The 14,083-nt window shown below is 34.2% G+C and overlaps 1 protein-coding gene across 6 annotated transcripts in view; it reads right to left on the bottom strand.

The window, feature by feature from the left end:
- LOC123536311 (catenin delta-2-like) overlaps nucleotides 1-11,936 on the bottom strand; it is a 63,776-nt gene extending 51,840 nt beyond the window's left edge. For 4 of the 6 annotated variants that reach the window (XM_045319390.2, XM_045319391.2, XM_045319394.2 and 1 more), the window contains exons 1-3: nucleotides 11,806-11,936; nucleotides 7,051-7,267; nucleotides 6,574-6,645 (exon numbers count right to left, since the gene is read on the bottom strand). In XM_045319390.2, coding sequence (XP_045175325.1) covers nucleotides 6,574-6,645; nucleotides 7,051-7,161 — 183 coding nt within the window. In that variant the 5' untranslated portion in view covers nucleotides 7,162-7,267; nucleotides 11,806-11,936. Of the gene's footprint in view, nucleotides 1-2,882; nucleotides 3,063-6,573; nucleotides 6,646-7,050; nucleotides 7,268-11,805 lie in introns of those variants that run through there. The other 2 variants (XM_045319400.2, XM_045319393.2) reach the window with 2 other exon arrangements.
- Between the last annotated feature and the right edge of the window lie 2,147 nt (nucleotides 11,937-14,083).

The raw sequence follows: 14,083 nt of genomic DNA, 5'->3' as shown, positions 1-14,083 counted from the left end.
AGTCGAAAAAGGGGCATAATTTTGTAAAAAAGCAAAATAGAGTTATGGAATCTGTGCAATGTAGATCAGTTCATCACAGTGAATAAGTGTGTAAAGTTTCAATCCATTCCCACAAGTGGTTACTGAGTTACCAGCTTACATACAAAACCTTAACCAAAAATTTCTAAGTCGAAAAAGGGGCATAATTTTGTAAAAAAGCAAAATAGAGTTATGGAACCTGTGCAATGTAAGTCAGTTTGTCACAGTCAATAAGTGTGTGAAGTTTCAATCCATTCCCACAAGTGGTTACTGAGATACCAGCTTACATACAAAACCTTAACCAAAATCGGGACGCGGACGCGGACGCAGACGCCGACGCCGACGCCGACGCATGGGCGAGTGCAATAGCTCACTATTCTATGAATAGTCGAGCTAAAAATCAAATTGGTTCACAGAATGACAGTGATGCTGGCAGAGAAAATCTGGAAATTATTAAAGAAAATTAATGTTTAATCGTGAATGTAAGTGGGTAAAATGACAAAATTTCAATTTCCAGAGTGATACAAGCCATGATCTAAGAAGTAAACATAAAGAACAGGTTAAAGAAATACATCACTGAAAAAATTTGTAAATCATATTGCAAAAGCAGTTGTTATAATAGTGTTAAAAGGTGATGGCTTTCCCGATACTCTTGAATGTCAATCCAGAAGTACGAGGTTCGTATCCTGGTCCAGGCACTAGAAATACCAGAAATGGTCTTACATGTCTCCCACCCAACAATGAGGCCAGTATTTGTTCTTCCCAGAAGAGGGCTTCACATGTACTGGTGTTTAGACATATTTCTCTATGTTATGTGGTCTTTTTCTTGTCAGATCGCTCTGTGTCTGTATTGGAGCAAGATGAACTCAGCACCCTGAGTGAATGTCTCTGTATTTGAAGCACCTTTGAACATGTTTATTATCAAAAGGATGCTATACAAATCTGGTATACTTTTACGTAGGGTGTACTTAAATGCTAAATATGGTATGAAATAAAAGTTTTTAAAGTAATCCAAGGCACAATAATTGTAACTCGTATTTTAATCTGCCTACTCATTTCCTGCTATGTCATCATGTTTCTAATCCTGGTGTTTACTTTCTTTGTGAAGTACTGAAGATTTATGTTCAAAGAAGAAAATGCACAAAGACAAGTTGTGTATGACAGGTATTGACTTGTCATTATGCATCAGCGTGCAGGTTAATTATGGGAACCTGCATTGCTAATTTAAGCAATCATATATTAATTAACTAGTAATTTAAGTAACAGCTGAGAGATGAAACAAAATAAAACAGAGTCAAATGGTCGTTCTTGACATGGGCTTGAACAAAAGTATACACAATCTGCAATGTCTTTGCGACTGCTTATTCTAGTAATTTTTGTCTGTTACTGTAGAATGCATGGCTTTAAATAGGAGTCAAACTGACTTTTCATACTTTTCTGGAAATATTTTTTCTTTAAAAAAAAAAAAAAAAAAAACCTACCCAACACTTTAAGAGAAAAACAGCTTATATCACACATAGTTTACTTAACCCAAATAAGGGGAAATCTATTATAGCCTACACCAAATACACAATACCTTTATCTCTCTATCTTATCTTTGCTCAGGTACATAATTTTGATGACTAAATCTACTTTTGAAAAGCGTTAACAATATTTACAAGCAGTCACAAATTTGTAAAGACCTTGTGTACATTTTGGTTTACATCGTTGACAGTCTATAGTCAGCGTTTTAAAAACCCTGACTTTTCACAAGGGAAGGGAGATAATCCATTAATATTTATATTTTATTTTATCGTTTCAGACCCTTGCTAGTAGTCATCATAATTTAAAAGCCCAACTATGGTTCTCAAAACACGTCTCATAACAGAAAACTCTATGAAAAGTGGCAGATGCATAAACCTGTTAAAAGACTTCAGAAACAGAAATAAAACCAATTGAAGAGGATCCAAATATATTGCTAATTAATGTTGCTGGCACATGTTCTGCCATGATTCTTTTCCCAGATACAGCACATTTACCTATAATCTCTGCACATGCAGGCACGCCCACAATAAACTGCTATAACTGCAGAGGATCACTTATAATTATTATGACATACACACAACACTGAGATACAAACATGTAAAGTCACATAATTATTTTTATAACTATTTCAACAAGTATCAAGAATTTCTGCCAACAATCACCAAATTCATCTTTTTTTTTTTAACAAATAACACACACATTAACTCACACACACTGACCCTAGTCTGTGACAATTTATTGCATGTAAAAAATTTCTTTAGAACACTGTTAAGGTAGAGGACCAGCAATGACAATCGGTAATTTCCGTGCGAGTATGGTTCCAGAAGTCTTCAGACATTATATACCCTATATGAGCATACAGCTTTCTGTTCATGCAAGAATAGAAATTTCAGACTCATTATGGCTCCACAACCTTAAAACAGAATTTCTAATACAGCTTCAATAATTGAACTTTCTAATTTCTCAAATTGTAGTTATTGTCTTGAAAATCTTCAAGTTCTTCAAAATGATTGTACTTCTTAAAGGCTAAATTTGACCTGATTCCAAGTTTATAAAATGGTTGGAGACCAGTCTCAATGCCCAAGCATCTTATTGGCTGAGTATGAACACAATCTTGAAACTGAAACTAGCCAATAATAAGGTTGCATTGAAAGACTGGTCTACAACCCTGGAAATACTGTGTAGATAAAACAAATCGAAATGTATGTCACAGACTGGTTCCCCTATTTACTCTTATGTTACAGCATACAAGACTGGTTCCCATTTTGCCCTCGTCTGTTCTACAGGGTTTAAGACTGGTTCCCTATTCCATTAACGGCTGTTACAGCATACAAATCTACCTGATCATCTCTATATCCATCTTTATACAGTCTGTACTCCTCTGCATACAACCTATCAGTAAGTTCCCCGATCTTGTGATCTCTCAGTGAATCAACAATCTTCTCATGTATACTTGCCAGACTCGAATTTTTGCTGCTCTTCTTCAACATTGTTCCTTTCTCCATGTATCTTAAGTTATGACTGAATTTTTTTTCATTTGTTTATTCATGAATCAATTACTCTTTATTCCTTCATTTCATTTATATATGAATCATCACCTATGAATCTGGTTTGCTTTACATATATAATCAGTCTTTTCCTTGATTCGGGAATCTGTTACTCTTTCCTAATCTTTCATTTAGGAATAAGTTACCTTTTTTTCTATTCCTTCATAAACAAATCATCAGTTACGCTTCATTCTTTTCCCTTTAAATATGATTTATCCTTTTCCTTCATTTGGATCAGTTATGCACCACTTGAGTCAATTATGCTTTATTTCAATCAGCTATACTTTATTCTTTTCCTTTATTTCAATCAGCTATACTTTATTCTTTTGCTCTATTCTTAACCTTAGAACAACTCAGTCTATCGAAATCTCACGCTGATAATATTAGGGTACACCCCTCATTTTTTCTTCAATCGCTTAAATTTTCATCCACTTTATTAACATTTGTTCTAAATCACTGAACACAGAAGTACACCTGAAACTTTACATTATAATTATTTTTTATCATATCTTGAACACCTTATATATTTCACTTGATTCTATATTAATTAATCAAAAACAGATAGAAGTCTGATCCTTTCAACCATCATGTTTCACCATTTCATCACTTGCAAATTTTTTGATTTGTACAGAAATCCTACTTGTGCTTCTTGTAAGAAAATAGTTCTTATTTTAAGTATTCTGGTTTTTCAAATTGATAAATATCTCTATATCTGATTAACCTGTTTTTGATATAGGTCTAATAATCTGTAAAGGAATATGAACAATGAGCACAAATATATACATTATATTTTATAAACCGTTTTGGACAAAACAAACAAATAAACAAAATAGCAATTTGCCCAAAACAGGAATTTAAAGAATGCATTTCAATATGTAGTGCCATTTACGACAGTTTGGAGATTCTGACAAAAGCTGAAACAATAGGGTTATATTTGGCCTCATGTTGGGCCTCAATGTTGGACCTCACACTGACAATCTCAACAAGCATAGGCTTAAATAAATAAACTTCTGATGTCCATGTTCTGTTTTTAATTACTTTCTATACAAAATTCTATCTTTAAATATACAAATATTTCTACAAATAACTTCAAGAATTTATTTTAAATACATGACAAAACAATAGCAAAAAAATGCTGAAAGGTATGTTCTAATGCCTTTTCAAAACAGCTAAAATTATGGAAGGCTCAAACGATTATCAGAAACATAATAACCTGTGTTTCAACAATGGACATAGCTCAGTAAAACCTGCCCACCATGGAATGCCTATGTATAAAGTTACTATAGATCTATGATACGATTACATGTTAGATAATTTATCAAAGTTTTTTATCATTTAAATGCTTATATTACTAAAGAATTTTCATACTGAGTTAGTATTTGAGTAACTTCTAGTGGGGTTTAAAATTTAAACTGCTACATGATTTCAAGGTATTCTTCACATTCCACCTTGTTTGAAAGATTTACCTTCAAAATAAGGTGAACTCTAGGGACACAGATATTTACTTATGACAAATTACAGCTCTGAATACGAGGACATTATTTACATGATACACACTTGTCCTTATGTTCTGCAGCAACCCTAGCCTTCAAAGATTTAATTATCAGCTGACCTTCAAGATTTCAAGGTCATACATTCATGGTATATAGCTTATTCAGTAGGTTGACTCCTGACAAACTTTCTGAGCACTGACTGTTTTGATTTCACTGTGCTCAAAGTATTTTGAGTTCTCCCTGTGATTACATGCATTTAAGACTGAAACCAAGTACACATTCCAATGCTATTGTATAAATCACATGGTGCATAAATGAAAATAGAAAATTCTCCATGCAAACCAACAAGTTGGGATACTGTAAAATCACTGAATTTTGAAATAACTGAAATTTGAAGTTTACGTAAAAACAGTTCTTTCGTTGCTATAATATTATGTAGAGATGGTACCTAAGGCTACGTATTCAATGACAAAAACAACAAATCAAGTGCAAAACTGAAGCGCATGTCGCTTTTCTCACACTAGCAATATTTTAACATAGCACCGCGCAGTAAATACGGGAACTTTTGACAGCGACATCGGCTTCGTTGTTTTTGTGGATTAGCTAAAGAAAGGTGATTGTCATTTCTTTTTAACTAACACAACCATTTTATTTATACTAAAGAACGTCTGCATTATATTAACAGAACTTTCTGTAATGGTAGATTCCGCAAGGTAAATGCTGTTCTGCACGCCTCGGTCAATATGCAAATTAGGTACATTTGTAAACACAAGGTGCATGTCATAAAAAGTGAAATAACTTCTTTCGGCACTGTTTTTGGTATGACCATCAGACAGAATATACATTTTTATATCGCTCTGATTTAACTTGTACATTTTAAGGCCTTGATTTTTCTTGGCAAACGAATTTTGTAAAATGTTGAGGGATTCGATGTCGTAAAATTCATATAGTCTGTTTATATTTTTTCTCACGAATAATGCTTTCTTTCATTTGATCATACCACACCTGTAAATTATCGGCAGTAATAAATTAAAATAAATTGTCTTTGAATAAATTCGTTTGAAAATTTTTCTGTTTGAATGATTGTTCATAGATCTTGAAGTAAACTATATTTTTGGGAAACACATCCGAATCTATGCATACTTTGTTCACATTTAACTAAATAGTCCTAGAAGAGTTATCTGTCACTGGCTTCACTTTTCACCAAGTCGGACCAAATTTTTCGGATTAAATATTGCCTTTCAGCATGAAAAATGAAGTATGAAAGTGAAACCCTTATATAACTGAGGTACTCCAGTATTAAGTTTTCAACAGAAAGTAATATCAGATGCAGTTTTATTTTTTAGGTACCATCTCTACTATATGAATTTTTAAATGCATACTAAGTTACTAAAGGTATATGCATGTAAAGAAGTTGTTATTCAGCTTTGATCCTTGTGACCTTGACCTCTGATCTTCACACCACCCCTACCCATCCCATCCCCCTACCCCCAAAACATCTTTCTCCAGTGGTCATGAGCAATATTATTGTGTAAACAAGACAATTAACCTGGGTTTCTTTGACCTTGGCCTTTCAGTCACTTGCCCAAAAACAATTGGGATCTTTCTCTTGTGAAAGATAGTTGTTGCATATTGCTTGAAAACTGTACCTACAGAAAACAGACATCTGCTTGCACATGAAAAGTTCTTTGTCACCACAGTTGAATTCAGATCCCAGTGCTTATTTATAAAACTGCTGTAAATACCAGTGTATAATAAGCATGCATGTATAATGCGCATCTAATGCTTACTAATCAAACTAAACAAGACATTTATTGTCCTCAGCACAAGTTTACCTGCGTGCATAGAGGAAGTTTTTACCTCTTTAATGACTCCAAGTTTCTAAATGAAAACAACTCTTCACAAACATACCAGAGCATGGGATATAGCAATTCTCATGCTCGGAAACTGCGCTGTAACATAAAACTCAAGAAAAAAGAAGTATAACGCACCTGCTGCAGTTTATGCACTACTTGTTCTCTCTCACTTTCCAGTTCCCTTGTGAGTCTTTCAAACTGGGCTTCCTACAAGTAAAAAAAAACTTCTGTTACAGTGGAGATATATTTGCTGATATTTTCTGATAAATTCAACAACTCTTAATGTGTATATTAGTTCATCTAAATCTTTTAATCTAAAAGGTTAACTACCAGACATTATCAATCAATGTTGACAATCTAGAATTATCAAAGACAAAAAATGGTATAAATATATGATTTCAACAAGAGAATGTCATTGGGATGTACACTGCATCTGCTGCTTACACATAAATGCATGTGCGCACAGTTAATGGAATTTTTTCCAAGAATTAACTCAAAAGTTTCTACTTTCCATAAGTGTTCTGTACAAGTGACAAAGAAAAAGCACAGACAGTGATGTGGGAGACATAATAATTAATACATTGTACTAATACCAGACTATCAACTACCCACCTGTTCTCTAACTGTCCTCAATATGTCTGTGGTATTATGGTTAACATCTGTATGATAAGCATGTGGCTTGGTTGAGACATTGTTGTTTTTGTACTGGATACCTGGGGGCATATTCTACAGTGGCATTTCGTTTTATGGTAGATTATTTTTTTATTCATGCAAAACAAAAAAGCCTGCCTTTATCCAGGATGATATTTAAACAAATGTCAGGGTTGACCTGAAATGTAAAATAATCATTATACCGGTAAATGTTAGCAGTGTGTAATTAATAAAATGGCTGTAATTTTAAGAAACTTGCTGCAAAATACTGTTAGGTAAAAGAAAGAAGTATAAATACACTGGATGGCAATAGGAAATAATCTCGCGTAAGCTTGTGTCAGCGAGTTATCTTATTGAAGCATTTGCTGACTTGATCACTCAAGATCAAATGAACCGACACTTACTAAAGTATTACACTGGCGATACAGCCAGCACGTAATAAACCGAATCGGGTCCAATTTTCATCCAACAACAGTTGATTTCTCAGACTTCCCATCATAAATTCATTCCTGTAGACAACACTAATAACATTAAAAAGACACCATATGATTATCATTATAAACAAACGATCTGACTGGAAGTTTTTTCACAACATGAATTTTTATCCTTCTGCTGTCTGTTTCATACACTGGTAATTCAGGTTGGCGAGATTTGCTCTATATGTCTTTCAAGTCGCCAATCTATTTATTATGTCTCCCACTACACAGTGGTATGGGAGACATATTGATTTACTCCAGTCTGTCTGTCTGTAACAAAGCTTGTCCGCACTCTAAGTCAAACAATTCTCATCCGATCTTCACCAAACTTCAACAAAATGTGTTTGACCATAAGACCTCGGACAAGTTCGATAACTAGCCAAATCCGCCCAGGCACTTTTGAATTATGGCCCTTTAATTACTGATTAGGTCCACTCGTCTAAGCCATCTAATTGGGTCCATTCGTCTAAACCATTTAGAGAAACTAGACATTTTTCATTGGGGCAGTTGTGGGAGACATACGCTTTTCTCAAAAACATCTCTAGTTTTTATAGCTCTTGTGTGCTTATGTGGCACACTGTTGAATGCTTTGGCAAAATCCATTGTAATAACATATCTCTAATTTTGTTGTTGTGAGACTTACTACTTATTATTTTGGATGAACGAAATGAGTCCAGTTTCACAAGAACGTGCTGATCTAAACCAATATTGAAAATCATATAAAATGTTGTTTTTTTCCAGGATGACAGTACATTACTAGTGATGACATGTGCAGGTATCAAACCAACAGATAAGAGTTAGTGATGTTGGTCTGTTAAGTTAATGGCATCATATTTAAAGATCTTCCATTTTAAACACAGGGTAAACATTTGCATGTTTCCAGTCCAGAGGATTTTAGCCTTCCACGACAGACTAACTGAAAATTATAGTGAGGTTTAGAGATATATTTTCTTTATATTTTTTCAAGATTTAAGGATGACCACCAGGAACAGAATCTTAAATTATGGAAGTGGCTAGGGGTCCAGTTTTGTTTTTTTGTTTGTTTTGGGTTTAACGCCGTTTTTCAACAGTACTTCAGTCATGTAACGGCGGGCAGTTAACCTAACCAGTGTTCCTGGATTCTGTACCAGTACAAACTTGTTCTCCGCAAGTAACTGCCAACTTCCCCACATGAACTATCAGAGGTGGAGGACGAATGATGTCAGACACAGTGTCTTTTATCAAATCGTCACAGAGAACATACGCCCCGCGATCCATAGACCAACGCTCTCCCTACTGAGCTAAGCTGGCGGGCAGGGGTCCAGTAACCGGACCTCTAGACCCAGAGTCTAGAGGTCCGGTAATCAATATACATTGTACTTTTATGTACTGTATTCCTAGTGTATATATGATTTATAGTCAACTCATCCCCGATTTGGTCATTTTGTCCCCCTTTTTCGCATCCCCAACAACCCCTCACCTTTTTTAAACGTATTTTTAAAAAAAAAAAAAATCAAAATATGATAAATTAAGGGTTTTTTTTTTCTAAAAATACACACAAGTTTTTGTTTATTTAAGAATTTTTTGTTTAAATAATGATCCAACTAACAAGGAGAACTTTCTTTTTTCCTGTTTTTCCTTTTTTTGTAAGTCTGCTACAACATGATTGTTGTTTAAATGTTCTGACACGAGTATTTAATGCTGCATATTTTCAAACTCTTGAATAAGAGTAAACTTTTATTAAACATTTTTATAACAAATAATTTCCTCATCAATCAGATCAACTAGAGACACAGTTCATTCTACTAGGGGAAAATTTTGACACATTTCATTCAGTCAATCAACAACTTCTCATGCAATTAAATACCATTAACACCTTCTAATCAGTCCAATCAAGGACTTTTTATGTGATTAATAACCTTTAATACCATTCGTATATATAGGTATAAGCTCATTATACTTTTTTTTAGATACCCCAGTTTCCCAACTTTTGAAGTAATTTTCTTTATTTTAATGACGAAAATGAATATAATTTTATAAAGCATGCTGGTTATCTTTAGTAATATATGTGTGACAGATATCAGTTGTTTTCTTTTTTTATTGTATAAATTTCTAATTAAAACTTTCTTTTTTTATGACCAGGGATAAGGATTTATTGCTCTCTCTATTTACTATGATTTTTAAAAAGTTAATTAGATTTTCCATAATACTATATTTTTATTACTAAAAGGGCATTGTATTTATCTTTTTATTTTATTTCAGTTAATTGTCTATTTTCAGTATATTTCTTTTATTATTTTATCTGACAGGCTAATTTAAAGTTAACCATTTTCAATAGAAGTCCTTCAAAACTCACGACGATTTTAAATACCAGTTTTCAAAGTCAAAGATATCATTAAAAAGCAAAAATGCCTAGAATATTTCGGGTGACAAAATTGCCAAAAGGGGGACGAGTTGACCAAATTTCATCATGAGGGGTCGAAATGACCAATTTTGGGGGATGAAATTACCAAATCGGGGACAAGCTGACTCTGGGACAAGTTGACTTGATACCGTATATACAAGATGTTTTTTCAGGGGATTTTCTGTTTTAATATTTATCAAATTTGCAATAGTATTTTCTCGGAATCAAATTATTATAAACAGATTCTACTTGTTTTCTATCATTTAATAACATGATGAGAAAAATACGAGAGCAAACATTTGAAATCGTCTATCTGTTTTAAAAATATATTCTTGCCTACCTAGCGGGGAAAGTATACATTTATCCAAGCACGCGCCGGGGATAGATATTCCTGTCTTTCCCTAGGCAGGGTTCGAATTTAAGCTCGCATACTCGCGAAATGCGAGTGCAAATTTCAAACTGCGAGGTGAGATTTCAGACACCAGCATTTTTTTGCGAGTGAACATTTTTGACTGAATAATGTGCATTTCTAACAGTCGTCTCGATCTTACACTGTTCTTTCTTTAACAACTCGCGGTCATTGCAGCGCATTGTCATTTGGAGAACGAATTTCGGAGCATTCTTTCATCTTTCGTCGTAAACGGAAGTTTACACTCGATACATGTCCCATGCGCATGTCTTTTCAACTGCTGACAAGTACCTGCGCCAATTTTGATGACGTTTACCGCATCCTGTGGGTTTTTTGGTAATCTATAATAAGTTACTATTTATATAGCGCAAATGCGATTGGCTGGACTCGTCACGTGGATGTTTGTGTTAATGTTCTAATAAAGTGACAAGTCACGGAAAATGCAAGTTGTTTTTTCATTTAGCAAGTTAAAAAAAGTACCACTTGCGAAAAAATGCAAGTAGAAAATCTGGCTAAATTCGAACCCTGCTAGGGAAAAACCTTGTCTAAAATAGCGTGCGGAAGCTTAAAATTGTTCAACGCTTAATACAATAGCATCAAATATTTTTTATGCAAATAAGGATTGCTTATTCTTGCCTACCTATCGGGGAAAGTATACATTTATCCGAGCACGCGCCGAGGATAGATATTCCTGTCTTTCCCTAGGGAAAAACCTTGTCTAATATAGCGTGCACCACGGTGACGTCACATAGTACTGGTACCATTGTGACGTCATAAACTTTATAAATAATGTCAGGAAATACCCAAACCTATTTGTCTCCACGATCTATTTTGAACATGATAGGCAAGAAAAATGATCTAACATGTCTGCCTGTGTAAGACAGCTGTTTTCCCTACCCTCGGGACAGCATGGATAAAAAACCTGGCTAACGCTCGGTTTTCCATTCCACACTGTCCCTCGGGTAGGGAAAACCCCGTCTTACACAGGCAGGCATGTAAGATCCTTATAGTCTCCTTTTTGTAAATAACGTTCTCAGTCTGCATATTGATTACCGGACTTCAAGCCAGCTCTGTCGAGGTTGTCTCGAGGTCCAGTAACAGGACCACTAGCCACTGCCTTAAGTTATTGGGATTTATATCTGACAAAATGAAAAATAGGCCATGAAAATCTAGCAAATTTCCTTTGCCGCACTGCAACATCTGCTGAGAATATTATAAAGCGTATATTTTCTGCTATACAAAGGAAGTTTAACAACTTGATGGCAGCCATGTCACTGTCAGACCAGAGGCTGGGCTTTCAGTCAGACAGGCCTTGCCAAACGGATTTTTTAACAAAATTCAGACAGGTAGATGGGTGGGGAAATTAAACTGGTTATCTATCTGCCAGTTTAATCACAAATTCGACGAATAAATATATCACTCTGTATATAAATTCTATGACACTTTACCTTACTAAATATCCAAAATTATAAGTGATACACACGATGGTACAAAAAAGCACGAAAAATTATGACAAATAAAAATACGACCCACTCAAAGTTTTGAGCATTCCGAAAACAAAATTTACTCCCACCGATTGTACAAGTTTTTACCTCTGTTGATTGAGTATTTTTGCGCAATTTACCAAGTACTTGGTGCTTTTCAATCATGAATTATTTTATTTATTATGGGTAGATAACAAAATGTTCCGAATTGAAAAAAAAGAACATATTCGTGGCTGTTCTTTTTAGTAATTAGGGAACATTTTTACCTGTTCAAAATAACCGGAAGCAGCTTCTCAGTTTAGCTTAGAATAAATCCCGTCTTTCTGAGTTCCGTACATTTTTTGGGCGGTACGCCTAAAAGGACGAAAAGGACTAGAAAAGGACTAGTCTGTTACACTGATCTGTCTTAGCGAATACAGTTAATATGTAGTATTTAACACGTGGAACAGTCTAGAAAAGGACTCCTTTTAAAATGATTTTTATATGCCGAAACGAGTTATATTTTCTGAATTAGTGAACACAGTTTATTTTTCAACACAGAGTAAATATCAATATTAAATCACATATCTAAAGGGGTGGGGGGGGGGAGGAAACAAAGTTAATTTCGATGTTAAAGGGAAAAAATCGGTGCCACTTTTCACACATGGAAAGCCTGCCTGCTTAGCTCAGTAGGTACTGCGTTGGTCTAAGGATTGCGGGGTCGTGAGTTCGATCCTCGGGTGGGGCGTATGTTCTCCGTGACTATTTGATAAACGACATTGTGTCTGAAATCCTTAGTCCTCCACCTCTGATTCATATTGTTAGAATTTTGCGTTATTCGGATTTTACAGTGATATGTTTAATTTGTTAAGTTTATCAGTTAGGATTAAATTACGGGGAAGAAAATCCAATGTGTTAAATTATCTATAATCAAAATTTGAACGAAATACGTTCAAAAATTATCAAACTACATGGCATTATATAGGTGACGGGTTAGAAATGACCGTAAGTGTATATATACACATAAAACCTTTTGCAGAAAGGAACACGTTATTAGTGTGAAAAAAACGTGATTTGTACTGGAATTATGGTGTAAACATCAATGTAACCAGTGGAACTGTTTCAATAATGACTACATGAGATGGTAATGTGTTCCACTGAAAACTGTTCTAGGGAAAAATATTTTTTGATAATCAGCTGTAGTAGATGGTATATGCAATACCAAATGATTGTAGTTTCTGTACTGTCTTGTGTAAGTTTTTAAGGTATTGCTTAGGTTCAACATCTACATGATATTAATACATTTTGTGAAATTAGGTCTTATATGATCCAGGATCTTGCTATGATTGTATTATAAGCTGCTGCCTTGTTGCCTTCGTGGAACTTTTTAAAGGTATAAAAATTCTTTGTTTCCGGTAACATGCCCCAAACAATTAGGGCAGGTAAGTCGGATTTTTTTTTGTGTGGATTTTTTTTATTTTGTGTCAAAAAAATGAATAAAAATAAGGGGGTTATGCATTTAGAGCATCAGTAAGTTGATTTCTAACATCACTGACCATTAAAGAATAGAAACTGCAGTTTTGCAACTTTATGTTAAAAAGTTGAAAAAAAAAAATTCTCCAAGGTCATAAAATATTTAGGGTCGGGCCAAAAATTTAAGATGAATGATGAATGTATGTTACGTTTTAATAAACCTAAGCTCTAACTAGCTTTGTTAGAAATTATATTTACATGAGGAGTCCAAGATAAATTTGATGATACTTCCACGCCTAAATAGGGGGATTGACTGATAACAGACAGGCTGATTGTACAAAGTGTAGACTGTATCTATAGGTTTTCTGGACACTTGTCTACATTTAATTACATCTTTCGTTTCTGCTCCCATAATGATAAACTGTCAAAGATATAGAATTTCTTCATGAAAAGGGCTTGCATATTCAAATTATATAATATAAAACTTTCTTTTTATAAAGGTAGCACTTTGCTGAATCACATACCGAAATGAAAAAGATACTGAAATAAGAGGGAAAAAATAATGCCAATATGATATATCGTGACATAAAACTCTTCTTTTCTGAAATGAAATTTCTTCACGAAGAATTGTATTTCCATGGATATTTTACGTTGATAAAAGAAAGACAACGTATCAAAGTGATATTTTAGAAAAATATTCATCTTTGGAAGAGATGCCATTAATTGCTTTTCTACGGAAATGAATATACATTTGCAGTCCAGTTAAATCATATAACGCAGCTTTTAAAAT

This window comes from Mercenaria mercenaria, chromosome 17 (genome assembly GCF_021730395.1).
Source record: "Mercenaria mercenaria strain notata chromosome 17, MADL_Memer_1, whole genome shotgun sequence".
NCBI classification, from domain to species: Eukaryota; Metazoa; Mollusca; class Bivalvia; order Venerida; family Veneridae; genus Mercenaria; species Mercenaria mercenaria.
The sequence above is the reverse complement of the archived record's forward strand: the minus strand, read 5'-3'. Positions and strand labels throughout refer to the sequence as shown.